Source organism: Lissotriton helveticus, chromosome 1_1 (assembly GCF_964261635.1).
Source record: "Lissotriton helveticus chromosome 1_1, aLisHel1.1, whole genome shotgun sequence".
In the NCBI taxonomy this organism is placed as follows: Eukaryota; Metazoa; Chordata; class Amphibia; order Caudata; family Salamandridae; genus Lissotriton; species Lissotriton helveticus.
In genome coordinates, this window is record NC_136057.1 from 1,421,724,960 (window position 1) to 1,421,744,068 (window position 19,109).

The window sequence follows — 19,109 nt, forward strand, 5'->3', positions numbered from 1 at the left end:
TGTACACGTTTTTTCTCTGAGGATGGACCTAGACAGAGTCAATAGGACTCACAATGTCCTGTTGTGACCTCCATTTTAGATTCTTTTTTCATCCCCATAAACCCCAACTTTCCTCCTACACTGGAGAGGTGGTAAAGTCATATGTGAATCTAGAAGCTGCAAATGGTAACCTACCAGTAGGAGTAGTTTTGCAGCTTGAAGAGTTTCTTGGATTTACATGTTGTGCGTTATTCCGCCATTTAGTGTAAAATAGCTGTAACTTGTACTTGTTTTGATTACAGTTTTAAGAAAGCTGTTTGCAACACATTCCAGGTATAGTACATTCAATTGAATGGGCTTTTTAAGTAAAAGACAGTCAATTACTTTTCAGATTACTTTTGCTACCACAGGACTGGATGCAGTCCTGGGACATTTCCTGAAAACAGGTGAGCAAATGCGTTTTGGTTAAAGGTACGATTTTTAAGTAATAATTTTGTATTTCAAAAGTTGACACTTAGAAACTTTTTCACATAGAATCACCAATGTTATCCTATGGGAGGAAATTCACTTAGCAGGTAAGTTAGGTTATCGTTACTTTTTCTTACTCAGTGCTGGATCCAGGATTCAGCACTGAGACATTTCCTGGAAACAGTTGAGAAATCATGTTTTGGTTAATCAGCTGATTTTTAGGGAATACTTGTAGTTTTCAAAACTCGACACTTAGAAACTTTTTGGGAGAAAAAGTGTCAATGTTATAATAAGGAAAAAATTAGTTATCTGTTTGAAGGTAGGTAATCGGTCTTTTGAGTTAGGGTTCTGGGGTTAGACTCTGGGGTCTCCCAAGGTCAGTGATGCACTGTTGTTGCACCCACAGCGGCACTCGGGCAGCCGGGTGCAGAGTGTTGAGGCCCAATGTTATCCAGTGGGGGATAGGGGGACTCCAGTTAGTGGTGGCTGGCAAGCAGGCCACACGGTTGTGGGAGCAAAGCACTTAGGGTTAAGCTCAGGGCACGTTGGGGACCAAGTTAGCACCATAGGAGCACCCTTAGCGGCGCTAGGGCAGCCGGGTGCAGTTTTGAGGTCGGGTGCCCTGTTGATTTCAATGGGATTTCTCAGGGACAAAGAAACACTGCAGGCTCGGGAATGAGGATCTTCCAGAAGTGACTACCACTTCGAGGGGTAAGTTGGGATGTAGTGGGATGGTTAGGCACTGCTGAGTTGGGCACACAAGGCCGTGGGGCGTCGGGTGCAGGGGTGCCTTTGGACGTCGGGTTTTCTTACCCGCTCTGGTCGGGGTAGTGGGGGGCCCTCCTGATTGAGGCTGAAGGCGTCGTCTGGAGGCAGGTCAGGGGTCGCCAGATCTCGGGTCAAGATCGCTGGGGGGACTTCCTCGTGGTGTTTGTTCACTCAAACACAGGCCGGGCTCGGCGGGTGCAGAGTGTGCGGGATTTGCGGTTTCTGGTCGGCATCAGAAGCTGCAGTTCAAACACGTCCGGTGTTCACAGGAGAAACAGCTTGGGAAGTGAATGCAGGCAGGTCCTCCGGGGTTTGTGAGGTTGCTGGCCGCTGGACACGCCGGGATTTCACAGGAGCAGGTTCAAGGGGAGACAGGCCTGTAGGGCTGGGACCAAGTCAGTGGGCGTCGTCCTCTTGTTAGCTCTGCACTGCTTCTCATCCTTCTTTTCTTGTTGTTGCTGGATCTGAGGAAGGAATGTTCAGGGTGTCCCTATGTACTAAATTTAGGGGCGTTACAGGTAGGTAAAGGTCCGGGACCAATGGGTCCCTTCCCTGGGGTGGGTACACCCCCTATTCTGCCACCCTCTAGTGGGAGGAGGGCAGGAGCCTGTCCCTGGTTGGCTGGGTACCCCATCCTCAAGATGGCAGGGACTCGAGGTTGTGCTTCACCTCGCCTCCCCCACCCTAGGGGTGGAGTTGGCAGACCTCTCTTCCTCACTTTGTTTTTCCCGCCGGGTCTCCCGCCCAAAGTGGGGGGTAGAACTAGTGGGGACCAGCGGCTGAGTACAGCAAGTGGTCTGGAGAGGCTCGCAAAGGCGATATGCCTTTGAAGCTTCTTCGTGAACCCTGCCCATCCAGGGGGAGGAGACTTGGCACCTCGTCGCAGGATGTGCATTGTTTCAGGCCCTCGAGAGTAGCAAGATCTCGACCCAGGGGTCCAGAAGCATGTCTGGGGGGGCAGTCTTGGCAGCCACTCAGTCAGGTCACTGGGAGTTGGTCGGGTTTCAGGGGGCATCTCTAAGATGCCCTCTGTCATGCATTTTACATTAAATCCCACACTGGCATCAGTGTAGATTTAATGTGCTGAGAAGTTTGATACCAAATTTCACAGTCTTCAGTGTAGGCATGATGGTGCTGTGGAGTTCGTAATGACAACCTCCCAGCACCATATACTCTTAATGGCAGCACTGCACTTACAGTGCCCAGGAATGGACCTGGGCACTGTAGGGGTACAGGGCTCATGCACCGGTACCCTCAACACTGGCATAGGGCACCCAGCTAGAGGGGTGACTGATGTATGCCAGGGCAGTGTTTTGTGGGCATGGCACACAGAGATGTGTGCCATGTCGACTCTTTGTTTTGTTCTGCACCAAGACACACAGCCTGCCAAGGCAGTGTGTGTGTGTCAGGGCACAGGGCCTCTAAGGGTGGCACAATAAGTGCTGCAGCCCTAAGGGGACTTCTCTTGTCACAGTGCCCTGGGTACCTAGGGTACCATTTACCAGGGGCTGACATGTGGCCAGAGATGCCAATTGAGTTTAGACAACAATGCAGTTTTAGGGAAGGAACACAGGCCCTGGGTACCTGATTTGCAGGAGCCCTGGGCACACTCCGTCAAAGTACATCAGCAATTCAGCAAAAAGTGGGGGCATACCGTGCAAGAACGAGGGCACTTTCTCACAACACTGGCATCAATAAAGCAATTACAGTACTGTGGAGTTCACAATGACCAACTCCCAGCACCATATACTGTTAATGACATTACTGCACTTACAGTGTATAAGAATTGGCTTAGACACTGCAGGGGTACAGGGCTCATGCACCTCACCACTGGAATAGTGCACCCAGCTAGAGGGGTAGCAGACCTATGTCAGGGCAGTGGGTTGCAGGCATGGCATGATGTGTGCATTGTCGACTCTTCACTTTGTTCTGCACCAAAACATGCAGCGTGCAAAGGCAGTGTGTGTAACGGTACAGGATGCTCTATAGGTGGCACAATAGGTGCTGCAGCCCTTAGAGAGCTTCCCTGGTAGCGGTGCCCTTGGTACCTGGTGTACCGTCTACAGGGGCTGGTCTGTGGCCAGGGATCCCAATTGGGTTTTGTTTTTAATGCAGTTTTAGGGAAAGAACATAGGTCCTGGGTACCTGTTTGGCAGGAACCCAGGGCACACTCAGTCAAAGTACATCAGCAGTTTAGCAAAAAGTGGGGGCACCCATGCAAAAAGAGGGCACTTTCTTGCAAGGTTGCGAATATAGACTCACTTATTTCGGGAAGTAAAATAAATCGGAAACTGTCTTTATTGCTGGCTTTAAGCTTCTAATAATTTCTAACCGCTCGCAGCCCTTTGGCTTTTTTAATGGAGTGATGCTTCCTTCGGTTTTGGTCTTCAATGTTTTAGTCTCTTGCTTAGCAGACCTACTTAATGAACCCACTTAAAGAAGTGAGACCCTAGCATTACTGAAAAAGCTGTAGATACCTATAACTGAATGTCCTAAATCAGTCAGGTACATTTTTGTTTTGTTTTATTTTTTGAAAAAAGATCACTCATTAGGTCCATTGTAGCTCCAATGTCACTGTGCTCCTGTGACACACTCAAGAAGTTTGTGTCTAATATTGGGATCCTCAGAGCAATTGTAGATGCAACAGCCGATCGATCAAGTTTCACTCAGTTCAAACTGTACAAGCAGTGCAGTACAATCAGTTTGTAAAAAAAGAGGGGGAAGGGCGGATGGGGCTCACAGGCTCTATTTGGATTACAAACCACTGCCCAAAAACCACCACCTGCTCACACCTGTGCATCCGCACCGACTCTCACATTTTGAAATTGAGGCTAGGGGGCTTTCCTTGTGGATCCAGGCCCAATTTCACAAACAAGGCTCCAGACTCAAAATAGCCTTTCACGACAATGAATAAGGTCCATGCGGATACACACAAAGACAGTGCACCTTTCCGGGCAGCCACAATGTGGTCAGGCGAAGCACTTGTTAGGAACATCTCTTGCCATCCTTACCTCCTAGATTCCAATTTCCTTCACATTTACAGAACATGTTCCTTTTTAATGTGCATATATACTTTACTAATCCTTGTATTTTACAAGCCAGGACGGACCCCTGGAGTAAACGCTACTGACTCCAGGGGTCCACGGACCACAGCTTAAAAACCACTAATCGGAATAATTCCTCTGTGCATCAGCAGGAAACACTTTCTCTACATCATATTTTGTGTTCTTGAATTTAATTCGGGTAAACATACCCTTAGCAAACTTTTATAGACTGGTTGAGTAACCTTTCACAATTTCTTGCCCATTGTTTTGTGCATGAAACATGGCAAACTGATCTACTGGGTCGTATGTTTTTTTTGTGTCTTTTTTTTGGATAACACTATGATCCTCCTCTTCCAAAGCATGAGAACATTTTCTCGTGGCAATATCAACAGTGGAAGAGATCTTCATGATGGCTTCTCTGCCTGCACAAATGTAAAAACTTTTTTTTTTCAATACAAAATTATTACCGTTGGGTCATCAGTATTGATGAGAATTAAAATGTGGATTTTGTTCTGCATCTAGCATACCAACCCAGCTATCAATTGTCTGGTCCAAACCTGGTGCGTGGATGAGAGATGCGGGACTGAGGTGGTTTAATCCCAAATTCAGTAACTCCATTGTGTTTTTTTTTTATAGATTGCCATATCATAACCCTTAGAAAGCAGACCCAACATCACTGCAGACTGTTGTTCCTGCAGTGTATCACTGTTGCTGGTTTGCATTTGTTTAACAATCTTTTATCTGTCCCATCAATTACTGGAAGCAGAGTTCTGCACTGCTACCACTATTTTACTCTTTGGCACCCTTGAAACTGCCCGTGCTACCATTCGTCCAGAGGGCAGCACAAGTAGTAGCAGGGATAGAAAGTAATATCGTTTCTAAGATAGTTGTTATTGTACTGTAGATTCCACCCATGGTTTCTCCAAGCTCTTCAGCACCAACTAGGACGTTGCTGAGAGGCTACCACACATGGTAAAAGGCCGCAAACGCTGTGATGTTATCAGGAGTCGAGTGGTGTGTGATGCGGCTTTCTCTGGTTTGTAACACCTACCCTTCCCCCTGCCTTTTTTTTTACTGTTCTCGCTCAATTCTTGTAATTGTTTTATATTTTTATAAAGCCATTTGTGGGGCCTTGTTATGGAGAATTTATAATAGTTCCATGGAAGTGTTTACAGCCACCAAAGGTAGGCAGTGGTTCCATTTGTCAGTGGGATGCAGAAGTGTTATTGGGGTCTTGAAGTGGCCGGCCATGCTTCGAGCAAGCGACTGAGTGTGGGGCTCTGGTACAGGCGCCACAGGAGGATCGCATTCATGGATCCCGGTGGAGGATTCATGGAAAGTAAGCCGGGTCTTAATTATGTGCGAGGGAGTCCTGCAGTGAAAGAGTTCAGGAAACATGCTGATGCTTATTGGCGGAGTACCTAGGTAGATGGATCTTCCCGCTCCATGGCAAAGTACCAACAAGGCGTAGTACTAGACACCTCATTTAGTAAAGAGAGACACTGGGAAGTCATGAACAGTGGTATACACATGCACGCCTAGATACTAGACCTTTGATGTACAATTCATTGCAACTGCACCTCAAACATTTCAGAAAGCAAACCGAACAAGTAACAAAGTGTTCAGGTAATGCAGAAAACCCAGGGGATGGGACCCATGTCCCGCAGGCAATCCAAAAAAGAGGAGGACAATTTATAAATTGTGTACAGTCACAAACATGACCCAACTCACCATAGCCAAGGATCGCTATAACCAACACGATCATCACCCAAATCATGATGCCAGCCAAGAACCGCAGCAGGACCACAAAGATCAGGCTGATCACCATGGCGATGATCAAAGCTCTAAAAGAAGAACAAGAGAGTTTGTGAGCTCAAAGGGGAGCAGATTTTAGCGATTGGCTCTGTGCAAAACAAGCACTGCTGCCATAATGGAGGTCTCCTACTGCTTCTCTTATAAATCTGCCAAGGGGTCCCTTCCAGGCTAGGGGAACACCCTGGTCCTCTCCACACTCTGTCAATGGCCTTACTAGTACTCAACCAAGCCACCAGTAGAGTTCTCATTTCTTGCAGGTTGAAACATCCCATTACATCCCAGCCACCACCGAGTATCTTAGCCCTTGTCATACCTTCAACTCCACATGAGAGGAGTCTCCATAGGGGTTCTAGCCAAACCCTGCCCAAACTGCTCTTCCCACCACAAGATGTCTCAGGAGCCTCCAGCCCTTTCTCTTCACAAGTTTCACCCATCCAGTCACTTACTTGTGTTAGAGTCCCAGCCAACCCCAATCACAGGCCTCCTAATGTCAATTTCACCCACTCCTTTAAACCCACATCAGCGACACTTACATGATGATCCAGTACCAGGAGACAGTGTAATCCTCAAAGATTTTCATGGCCACCTGCCGAGCTTCCAGGACCACATTGGCTTTCCTAGGAAGAACAGAAAAGAGAAGTAAAATGAGCTACTGCTAATGCCTAGCCAGGCCCATCATTAGTCCATCCATCTACCTTTGATGCCCCATCCATGCTTCGTCTCACAATGAGGTGAACCCACTAGGCCCCACATCAAACATTCCTGTGCCAGGACCACACTTTTTGCCACATATAGAGCCCCCTCCAAGGGTCCACCTTCAAGTCTAATCTCCACTTAAAAAGCATTTCCTTTGAATCCCACTCCAAGGATCCCTCAAGGCACCATAATCTCCAGTCCGCTCCTGTTTTTTCTGGGGCTTACCACAACAGTCTTCCTGTGTTTCTGCCTACAGCACTCCAGCTGTCGCAGTACTGCGACAACACTTGCTCTAGTGCTTCAGCTCACTCCTGGCCTGCAACACCCTGCCGCTCCCACATTAATATTGTACATGTACACAGACCTGCACCCCCAGGCCTGCCAGAGGCACTTACTTGGCACCTTCCACAAGCTCCGTGATGTTCCTAGTATATCCGGATCCATCGTCAAAGGTGGTAACATTGCCCACAGTCACCACGCCTTTGCTTTTGCTGATCGCAGGCAAACATCTGCGACTCACTGCAAAGACAAAAACACAGATCTGTCCACATCCAAAACATAACACTGCAGCACATTTCTGCAGTAGTGGAGAGGATGAAGCAGGCCCAAAACTAAAGCTCAATCTGAATAAGATCCTATGTAAAGGAGAGGCATAACAGGGCACCACTAGAAGTTAATGTCCCACTCCCTAAAGGCTGAGACAACCAGTGGCCAGTCACCCCTTAATATTGGTTGATATCCTGAAGAGAAGAGACACAAGTGCAGTATGGAGGTCTAGGATCAGTATGGTGGGGCCCCCACTACTGGAATCGTTATACATCAGGACAAAAAACCTTTTTGAAAATTAAAATGTAGGGAATAAGTCGATTCCCTAATTCCACCAAAGACAGAAATATAATTGCAGCAAGGGGAAAAATGGGATTGTTGGCGAAGGAATCTGAGAGACTAAAGACAAGGCGGACAACTAAGAGCAAAACAATGGTTGGTTCTAGAGAATAGAGACGTGGCCGAAGATGGAAACTAAAGACAGTATTCACGTTGGAGAAAGTCATGATGAGGCCAATAGAACAGAAAGTAAAGTGGAGAGCACAGCGAGAGAGACATGATAGCAGAGCAAGTATAGACATAGCCAATGCACAGAGGGAAAAAAAGAGGGCAGACAATGAAGAAAGACAGTCCCACAAGTGGAAAAGCATGGCCATGACGACTCAATGGCACCCTTGGGTGATGCACATATCTGGATATACCCACTATCATGCCTGGAAGAACAACAAATACTTACCCATGTCATAAAACGCACAGAACTCTACTTACAAATCTGAATTAACACAGCATAAAACACTTAAGTCTCCTCAGTGCCTCTCATGGCTAGTACTTATATCAAGCTCACACACCAGCACGCCCATTCAGTGCGCCACTTTCTCTCCTCCAATAGTAAATGTACGTACGTGGCTTGCTTGGCGTGATCGCAGCTGGGCATTCTTTGTCCCGCAGCACTTCTGGTAAACTCTAATGGTGAAAATCACAAAACACTTAATTGATTGTATATAAATACTGCCATTTTGTTTTTTTACCCCACCACTTTCATCGCTTTAGGAAACAGGGCTTCAGATTGCAATTCACCGGGCACATGGACTGCCTGCATATCAGACTAAAAATCTTCATGGGCAATGAGCTAGAAATAGGGCTTGGATGGACAGATGAAACTAAAACAGCAACCACCCCAAACCTAAAACAGGAACCACCCCAAACTCAGGATATTTAATTTTGAAAATGATATCCACATTCAGTAAAATTTAGAAGGCAACACTGTCCAGCATAAGAACCTTCTCTGGAAAACGACAGACTTTCCATGCTAGTTCTAATGAACCAAGGGAAAAGTGAAGCCCAGAAGAAACTCACTGCACCTCTTACAACATAAGGCTGTCCCTGTAACCAGCTCAGAGCAAATCTGTATTAACACCGTGATGGGACTGTAAGGACAGAAGTTCACCTATGGATTGGAAGAGATGTATTGCTTTGCTCCATTTTGTTTTCTGAACAGCCTCGTGTTTTCCCCCCTTAGAGCTCAAATCATCACCCAAGATGGCTACCGTCTTTTTCCTCCAATCTAGAGGTTGACCGGAATTGGAGGAAGAGGAATGACTGCGCAGGGAAACAGAGCTGCAACCCTGAACTTATGGTGGGAAAGCAGTACCTCAGCCATCCCAATGTAAAAACTGAAGACCCCCTGTTAGAAGGTGGTTCTGACACTAGGGCCGCCCGGATTTTTCCCTTTTTGAGCACCTAATTGTTGAGCCTTTACTGTGGGGGAGCCTCATAATCTGGGACTTATCCACAGTGAACTCATAATGAAGGAGACTGCATGGAGATTTTACTGGTGTCCGCCTGGCTTGACTAGGCCGCTGCGCAGCAGCTGTAGTATGGGACACCGTGCTGGTTACATGCAGACATGGGTGTACATGTGTGTGCACACGAGTAGGAGCTGAGCAGGTGAGATTCCTAGCATTCACAGTCCAGGAGCAGCTACAGTGTGAATGGTGTGGCAGGACTTATGGATAATTGGGTGGTGACATGCAATAGGCTTTATACCCTGGGAAGGAACATGCCAGGGAAAGTCAGTGCGTTTTACTGTGTTTTCACTTCCTTATTCCCCTATGGGGATGTGGGGCCCATGGCTAAAATGACTTCCACAAAGCCTACAGATTCCAGACATGCACTAAAGTCCATTGTAGAGTAGGTGAAAATAAGTATTCTGCAGAGTCCAAAGTCATATTTGTACTACTTTTGGGTCATTCAGAACTGTCATATTTCTCTGAGCCAGCCATGACCAGACCCAGGCTGAGGGTTGACCTCAGCTGGATGGATTGATAACCTTTCTTCCACAAGCTAAGGCCTCCTCTCCACAAAGAAGAAGATGGGTGGGGCTACAGGCTCATCCATTAGCAGCTGTCACTGGGTGCCAGGCACCAGGCTGCACCAAGAAGGAAAGAGTTGGGTTTCAGAGGCCATGTGGCCAGAGACACTGGACGACTCCATTTTGAACAAACCAAGAGGCTGGACAAGAAGGAGGGAGCAGGGGCAGGGAAGTGATGTGTCGCTGTTTGATAGGACCCACAGAGACTTTCTGCCAGCCCCCTACTCAACTTTTAAAAAGTACTTGCACAGGAAGAGAAGCTCTCTCTGGGGTGTGGTCTGCTGAGGTGGAAGGTGCTGGAGCCTGGCAATGGGCAGTTGGAAGGAGAGACCCCCTGACTGTCACCCAGGCCCCTAACAGCACCAGAAGAAGCGCCCAGGACCGGTGCACAGAAGCAGGGGCCTCTGCGCAGGGAGAAGAAAGGCGCAGGAGGAGAGCCAGGCAAAAGGCTGGCGCAGGGAGCCAGTGCAGACCGCTCCCTGCAGAGTGCACCCTCTTGGAGACCCGGAGAGTGGAGGAGAGTGCTCCCAGTGGCTGGGGGCGCCGCCAGGAGCAAGAAGATGCAAAAGTGGGGCAGATCGGACATTCAGGGGCTGAGATATGGCCCCCAGAAGGTGAGAGACCTTGGACCTGTGGCCCCCTGACGGCGAAGCGCGTGAGGCTCCGGCGCTGGTCCAGGAAAGGCCCCCGGGGTGGGTCAGGTCACGGGGACTGCCCTCCAACGTGGAGAGCCTGCGGGGGTCCCGGGTGGGACCGGGGCCCCGGACAAGGAAGGAGGAGCCAGGGGCCCGGGTGGGACCGGGCCCCCAACCAAAGTGCGGAGCGGCCGGGTGTGGGCTCCCTGCGTCGCATATCCTTACCCGGGGGTCCGGGTGGGACCGGGCCCCCCACTGAGGCCCCAGAAAGCGGCAGGAGCTTGAAGCGCCCCATGATGCCTTGCAAGGCATGAGGAATTGATTGTTTTTGGCATTTTGGTCGCCCCCAGAGGAGAGGGGTCACCCTTGAGTGGGAAAAGGTGCCGGGGGGAGCTGCTGGAGCAGCGCAGTCTAGCCCGAGCACAAAGCTAAGTCCCACCCTAAGTTTCTTGAGGATTTAAAAGGAATAACCCCTCAACTCTCAGCGAAGATTGCATCACCTCCTAGGCTGGAACTTTTGTTCTACAGCTGGGGGTTCATTGAGAAGTGCATCAAAGATTGAAGCGCTGAGTTGGAGATGTCTCAAGCAGGGCATCCCCTGGAGGTGAAATGGCGTAATTGCACTGAAATGCATTTATAAGTGGTTATTTCTTTTAGAGGGACTGATGTTCAATGTGAAGTACTGGTGTAAGGTGATGTCACAAGCAAAGTGGATTTAAGTGGCTAGACACTCCTGCTAGGGTGTCTGACGGTATTTACAACTTAATCCTGTGATCATCTGTGATGCCTTTAGGGGCTGTAATTGCAATGCATTTTTAATGATATCCAAATGTGCTGAGTACTGTCATTCTAAAGTGTGCGTAAACATGTAGTCTTGCTGCTGCGCTTAGGTGAAGACCGCAGACTGTTAGCCCTTAAGATGTAGAGGTGTATACTTTAGGGTCAGTAGGAGATGCTTGGTCAGGGTCATGTGTCACCAAGGCAGGTGTATCCCTGTTTAATGCTTGTTGAGGTAATGGGAGGGAGACGGCACTGGGATGGTGCCAGTGCACAGGGCCCTCGCTCCAGGATAGGTTCAACTAATTGCACTGGGGGCAAGATGATGAACATACATGGGAGTGGTGGTACTAGACCCCACCCCCCCGCAGGAGGGGTGGAGATGTTATGCAATGTCACAAAGTAATTCCAACAGCTTATGTATATTTGTAAATTGGTGTATAGTATTGAGTGGTGTGTGTGTTTAATAAATGTACTCTTACTTTTATAAAGCAAAGTACAGACTGGACAATCAATTATTGAGTGTTATTTTGCGCACCTGCAAATGGCGATTACTAGCCCACACTACCTCCCTTGAGTAAGCCTCAGACTGCTCTGCAACGCTACCCTCTGAGAGTCAGGCGCTGCCCTAGGGTGTTTGGTTCCCAGTGAAGGACAAATGTGTCATGTAATTTGTGCAGGCCTCACAGATGCTGCCTCGTTTTCCAACACCCCCACAAAAGGGGATCTTACCTTTCCCAGGGTGTTTGTAGTGTGTAGTGCTACATTTATTTGGTACATGTTGGGACCAGGAGAGCAGGGCACCACAGACGCAGTGTAGGATGCCCTTGGGGATCCCCATTCTACACCAGATGGTGTTTCTCTGCAGGTTGCTTTGTCATCTCTTGACTTAAGCTCTTCCTTGTCTGGGTCAATGCCCCAAATTAGTAGCTATCTGAAGGGAGCATGCAGTTTGGCTGGGAGTGGTTTCCTACCAGTGCCTAAACAGTAGGATACTTAGCTGTCCTTTACAAAAGGAATTGTGAACTTGAAGAAACTGTCACCCAGTGAGAGAGAGAGAGTTTTCTACAGCCAGAATCTTGCTAGCACTTCTTTTCGTCAGCAAACACAACAAGATGATGGATTGAGTGCTGAAACTTTTCAACCCTCATCCCCCAGTCAAGGGATCTGAGTAAAATCCATCATTCTTGTGAGCACCATCCCACCCCAGTTCAGACCCTGCCATATACAAATCAGTCTCAACCCTGCTCCCCATGGGAACAGTCCAGCCCGAACTGCCAGGCCAGTTCCTCCCTGGACTGGAAACAAGCAACCTGGGACTGGTTTCGGGCATCACAACCCTCATCAGCCAGGCTGTCTACCCATGAGGAACAGGGTCAAGAATGATTTGCATACAGCTGGTTCCAAACTGGCGTGGGATGACCAGTGACAGCCGCTTTAATAGGTGCATTTCTAGTGCTTTAAGTATTGGGGGCTGCATGAATTATCACATTTTATTAAATTGGTAATGTATTCTGGTCAAGTTTTTGGGGTTGGTGTGTCTGATCCTTCCCTGCTCCTCAGTTAGGTGTGGCCAGAATGGCAATTTCTAGGGTAGTACAGCTGATAGCTGTAGTAGAGATGTGAACCATGCTTGTAGATCCCATGTTGGGGCTATTAGAATTAGTGGGAGGAATGTTTGTCTGAGCTTCTGAACCAGGTAATGAATGAGTGGGAGAGGAGGAAACGCATAAGCCATTTTGGATGCCGATGGGTTCTTTGGCACTGATGGTGACCTGGTATCTGATTGGATTTTTGGAGCAGAGGGTATTTTGGGCACCAACGCGGTCTTCGATTCAGAAGATGCTCTAGGTTTCTTTGGCCCAGTGTTCGGCTCTGAAATCTTCTTCAGTGTTGATGGTACGTTTTTCGACGCCGGTTCAGAGACTGGCTTCGACTTGGAAGGGGTCTGTGCTTTCGTCTTCTCAGTTAGTTTTAAGGCTTGTTTGGACCGCAGGATGACTGTCTGCTCCTTTGCCATGTGCTAGAAACCTCAATGGCCCGATGGCAGTGGGGTTCTATGAGCCTGTGCTTGCTCTTTTTTTGTGTTTGCACGGCTTTCACAAGAGCCCTGTCCAGGCGATATATTGGGCCTCTTCTATGCCCTGGTCAGAGTTAGACCAATCTCCAATGGTGGCGAGAAGAATGGGGACGTCTATCGTGGTGCCTTAGGCCTCCACTTCTTAGTCTGTGTCGTGTTCTTCCAGTTGCGCTTGTTGGTCCCCGAAGATATCGGGGGTGTCTTTCACTCGCTATGCCTGCATCATGGTAGGCACACCACCACTCACATCGTTGTCAAAGAGTCTTTTTTGGCCAAAAGGCTAGGCAGGCATCCCACAACATCTAGTTGTGTTCCAAAGCTGGCAGAGGTTGCAGACTGGACAGGAATCCTGCCTGGAGTACTTCGGGGGGCAGAAGGAGGAAGGCTTCTTTTCCATCACTCTGCATACGTTGAGTAAAGAAAGTCGAAGGAGAATCATAGAAGTCCAGCGCCTGAGGCAGGACTGGCAGAAATTTGGAATCAGTAAACTGCTGAGTTTCTTCCATGTCTCAGTTAACGGGTGATGTTAATTAGTAACCGAAGGGTCGGTGAAACTGGGAGTGAACCGGATGGCAAAGAAAAACAAAAGGAGCCGATTACCCTGCACATTACAGACTATAGGAGGGGGTCACTATACCTCGTAACGCGAAAGACTTTTCAAACAAAAACAACTTGCAATGTCCAAGCCCAACAGTGAATGGCAGAAGTATGCTAAGCATATGCATCTATGACCAACACATGCTACGAATACACACTTTAAAAGAGCAGTACAGTTTATTCAAGAGTACAGCTTATATATTGTATCACAATAAAGTATGAGCAGGGTCGTGCTGAAAGAGCTGCCATTACCTTGCCCGTGTTTCTAAATCCAGGGACGCAAAAGTTCTTGTAATACTCCAGCAGGTCCGGCTTTTGGTAGGCTGCGATGTACGTCATGTATCGGTCTGGACATTTCTCCACACATATCTGTAAGGGACGTGTAGGAAAGTAAATAGCAATAAAAACTCTTTAGAAAAAAAAAAGACAAAAACCTAAATTATCAATATTGGAAAAAGTTTATAAACCGGACCTGAAGCATAGACTGATTCTTTGTCGAATGCTTGAAGAATCTTGAAGTCACTGCAATGTCCATAACCATCGCATGACTTAGTCAACAATGCCTTTTGTTGATAATTTGACTCTCCTCACAATCAAAATACTATTGCAAACTCCGAACTCCAACAAGCAACTAGATGAGATAATGCCCAAGCGCAATACCTAATGCAGTGTGAAACTTTGCACAAAGCATTCACTTGGGAGAAACTGCAAAAGCTCAAAAATTAGTGCAAAGGTGTGCAGCCTGGATTTTACAACTGCGCGGATATGAACATTCTGGGATTGTCCCTAAATCTTGACAGAAGCTTACTGTACCAAAAAAGGCACTTTTTAAACACCATTTTGTCTGCTTTAGGCCTTTTATTCTCTCACCCATCCCTCAGGGAGTTTCTACATCATTCATTCCCATAGGTTGAGGAGACACAGCTTGCAAGGAAGAACGGGCATTACCAAAGGAAGTTTAGCATCTTTTCCAGATGCACAAGTTACTACATGTAAGAGACATTAGTTAGTGATAGATTCCTTACCTTAGAATATCCGCAGGCGTCAGACTGGATGCGGAAAGTTTTGCTAGCAGTACAGCTGCGCGTCAGTAGGTGGCGTCATGCGGCTCCTCGTCCATCGATGGCGTCGTAAGCGCCGAGATTACATTACGGAGACTACTTAGGCGCCACCCATGTGCGCTTGCATTCAGTTCTGTACACTACTTTCCGCGCCATTCCAGAGCCATGCAAGATACTGACCATTTGGTGCATAAAACTAGGGCCCTAAAAGGATGGGTTGGGCGGTAAGGAATCTATCACTAACTAATATCTCTTACAGATATATTGTTACACAAGTAGTAACTTGTGCATCTGAAAGAGCCACGTTAGTGATAGATTCCTTACCTTAGAATAGATACCCCAGCAATATCAACCCCGGTGGTGGGTCTGTGAACAAGATTACACCAGAAAGTCACGGAGAACAGAACGGCCAAAGAAGCAGTCTCTCCTGACTTGACTGTCAAGGCAGTAATGCTTGGTAAACGTGTGCAGCGAAGCCCACGTAGCTGCCTGACAAATGTCCTGCAAGGGAACGCCGCGTCCCAAGGTAGTAGTGGCTGCTGTAGCCCTTGTAGAATGGGCACGCAGCCCCACATGAGGTTTCTTCTTAGCCAACAAGTAACATGCTTTGATGCACAGAACAACCCACCTAGAGATGGTTAGTTTGTGCACTGCCCAGCCTTTTTTGGCGCCCACGTAGCCAACAAAGAGTTGGTCATCCACCCAGAACTGTTGTGTGCGCTTCAGATAGAATGAGAGCGCACGTTTTGGGTCCAGACGGTGGAGCCTCTCCCCCTTTTGAAGGATGCGGAAGCAGAAAGAAGGTGGGCAAAGTGATGGTCTGCCTGATGTGGAAGGGCGTGACAACCTTTGGCAAGAAAGAAGGACGGGTCCTTAAAACCACCTTGTGCGGATAAACAGAAAGGAAAGGAGGTTTAGAAGAAAGAGCCTGGAGCCCACTCACTCTTCTGGCAGAGGTGATGGCTACCAGGAAAGCCATCTTTAAAATGAGAAGACGTAAGGAACAGTTATGAAGGGGCTCAAAAGGAGCACACATCAGATAGGTCAACACAAGATTTAAGTCCCATTGAGCCAATATGAAAGGCACAGGAGGAAACGTGTGTGTAATGCCTTTGAGAAAACTTAACAACCGGGGACTTAAAAGAGAAAGCTGATTTGGAAGCCTAAGAAAGGCGGAGATGGCGGAAAGATAACCTTCGATAGTGCCCAGAGCAGAGCCCTGCTGGGCCAAGGATAGAAGGAATAGAAGGACCTCAGAAAGTGGTGCAGAAAGGGGATTTGCTGTGCACCATGCCACAAATTTGTTCCACCTGCAGGAGTATTCCGTCTTAGTGGAGGGACGCCTGGCTGTCCGAATGGCATCACAGACTTCGGGAGGAAGATAAAAAGCTGTCAACTGTCGCCACTCAATCTCCACACATGGAGGTGGAGGCTGGACAGGTTGGGGTGGACTGTTCCCTTCTGCTGCGACAGAACATCCTACCGAAGAGGCAGTCGGATCCGGGGATCGATCGCCATGCTGATTAGCTCGGGATACCAGTATCTTCGTGCCCAATCCAGAGCCACAAGGATGACACTGGCCCAGTCGCGCTGAATCTTCGTCAGCACTCTGGGCAGAAGTGGTATAGGCGGAAAGGCGTACAACAGACCGCAACTCCACTCGCAACGAAAAGCTCGCCAAGCGAGTGCCGCCTTGGGAATTCCAACGCGCAGAACTGATGACAGTGCGCGTTCTCTTCGGTGGCAAATAGATCTAACCAAGGCTCTCCCCACTGCTGAAAGAAACCTTGCGCCGCGTCCGAGTTCGGACGCCATTCGTGATCCATCAAGCACCGGCGGCTGATTTAGTCTGCCCTGGCATTCAGAGACTTGCCAGGTGTTGAACCACCAAGGTAATACCTTGATGTTCCAGCCATGTCCAGAGGCACAGCAGAGCCTTCTGACATAGTGTCCACGACCCCTACCCCGCCCTGTTTGTTGCAATACCAGATGGCGGTGGTGTCTGTGAACGCCAGCACTGCACTTCCCTGGACAGAGGAAGGAATGCCTTCAGTGCAAGTCAGATCGCCTAAAGCTCCAACAAGTTGATATGGAGCCGGACTCCGCCGGAGACCAGAGGACTCTGATCTCCGCCTCTCCCAAGTGGCCTCCCCATCCCAGGTGGGACGCATCTGTCACCACCATGTGCTCCGTTTGGGGAAGGGAGAGGGATCTGCCACTGACCCAATCGAGATTCGTGAGCCACCACTGCAATTGTAGCGCCCTCCGAGATTTGGACATGATCGGACAGCTTGCCCTGATGCTGCCCGCACTGGAACTTCAGGTCCCACTGCAGAGCCCGCATATGCCATCTGGCATGTTGAACTAGCAGGAGGCCATCAGGCCCAGGAGCCGAAGGGTCATCCTGACAGACCCAGGATAAAGGCTGAAAGATCAGAATCATAGCCTGAATGTCCCGGACTCACTGCTCGGGAGGACAGACCAGAAACCGCGTCAAATCCAGGACCGCTCCGATGAAGGGCAGCTTCTGAGAGTAATTCAGGTGCAACTTCGGCACGTTGATGGAGAACCCCAGCAAATGCAGGAGGTCGGCCGTAGTCTGAAGGTGGGTGACTACTGCCTGGGGAAAGCCCGCCTTCAACAACCAGTCGTTGAGGTAGGGGAAGACTGACACCCCTGACCTGCGCAAGTGTACTGCGACCACTGCCATCACTTTCGTGAACACCCAAGGGGCGCTGGTACGGCCAAAGGAGAGCACGGCAAACTGAAAATACTCCTGGCCTACCGTGAACCACAGGTAACGCCGGTGGGCCGGCAGGACTGGGATGTGAAAATATGCATCCTGCAAGTCCAACGCTACCATCCAGTCTTAAGGGTTGATGGCAGCCAAGACCTGAGCCAGAGTAAACATCTTGTACTTCTCCTTCCGGAGGAAGCGGTTGACGTTCCTGAGGTCCAAAATGGTGCGCAGGCACCCCTTGTCCTTCTTGGGGACCAGAAAGTACTGGGAATAACAACTACGTCCTACTTCTGGTGCTCCATGGCCCCCTTGGCCAGGAGGGCCATGACTTCCTGCTGGAGAAGCGCAAGGTGATCCCCCGGCATGTGGTGGAACTGAGGTGGCATGGCTGGAGGGGGGGGGGTAGACCGAAGGGGAGGGAGTAACCCATTCAGACAATTTGCAGCACCCACCTGTCCGAAGTGACAGATAGCCAGTGGGGAGGTGATGTTGAATCTTGCCGCCAACCGGCGTGGGGTGCACCCCAAAGCTCAGACTAGGAAGGCTTTGAGGCGGATGCTGCAGGAGCGGAGGCGGATGATGCAGTAGCAGAGGAGATTAGTCTTTAGGGCGACTGTAGGGAGATCAAGGTTAAGGACCTCAGCTGCCCGACGGAGCACCACTGTGTACGAGGCACCTTCCTCCATAGTAGGCGGGGGAGAGGCAAACCCCGGATCAGGGGAGACATCGGTGTCACCAGTCTCCTCCAAGTTGTCCGCCCAATCCTGCTCAGAGTCACACTGACAAGCCAGAGGGTCCTCGGACCCCTACCAGTCATCCTCCACCTCCGCAGATGTGGCGCAGAATGCGGTGGCGGGGCAGGGTCTGTGGAAGGAACGAACAGCGATGGGAACGGCGCTGGCCGGGGTCGAACCGCCGCTGTGTTCCAATTCGGATCCCATGCGGGGACAAAACCGTCCAGGAACCGGGGTAGAGGTAAGACCAACAGCATCCACTGGGGCGCTGCAGGTTGAGCCGAAGGTGGCGCTGGGGCCGGAGCGGGCGCCGGTGGAGTCGGCGGTCTGGCAGGATCCTAACACGGGACCACGGGGCCCGAAGGCGCACTGGCGGGGGCCCGAAGGCGCACCGGCAGGAGCCAGAGGCCTAAACAGGCAGTCCATGGCAGCAAAAAATTCTTGCATCTTTTCGGGAGTCGTCGACGGACCCGGGTAAGGCGGGAAGGCAGTACGACTCCCAGGCTCCGAAGGAGCCGCAGGTGCGGAGCCCCTGTCCCCCTCGTCCACATACAGGGGTCTTCGGAGAGCGACAAGCTTCTTCGACTTCTTTTTGTGACGTCTCTTACCCGAATCTGACGGTGAAGACTTGGAACCCGAGGAGCGGTGAGGGTGGCCCCGCGAGCGTTCCCTAGAACGGCCTCGGGACCGAAAACAGTGCTGGGACGAATGCCAAACCTCAAGCAACTTTCGGTGCCGCTCCCTCAAGGCCTTCAGGACCATGGCCCGACAGTCCAGACAGGACCGAGAGTCGTGGTC

General features: G+C 49.6%; 1 protein-coding gene across 2 annotated transcripts in view; it reads right to left on the bottom strand.

The window, feature by feature from the left end:
• SLC44A2 (solute carrier family 44 member 2 (CTL2 blood group)) overlaps window positions 1-19,109 on the bottom strand; it is a 341,764-nt gene that overhangs the window by 84,981 nt on the left and 237,674 nt on the right. For both annotated transcript variants that reach the window (XM_078685295.1, XM_078685294.1), the window contains exons 6-10: window positions 14,029-14,145; window positions 8,219-8,279; window positions 7,166-7,289; window positions 6,608-6,691; window positions 5,991-6,103 (exon numbers count right to left, since the gene is read on the bottom strand). In XM_078685295.1, coding sequence (XP_078541421.1) covers window positions 5,991-6,103; window positions 6,608-6,691; window positions 7,166-7,289; window positions 8,219-8,279; window positions 14,029-14,145 — 499 coding nt within the window. The remainder of the gene's footprint in view (window positions 1-5,990; window positions 6,104-6,607; window positions 6,692-7,165; window positions 7,290-8,218; window positions 8,280-14,028; window positions 14,146-19,109) is intronic.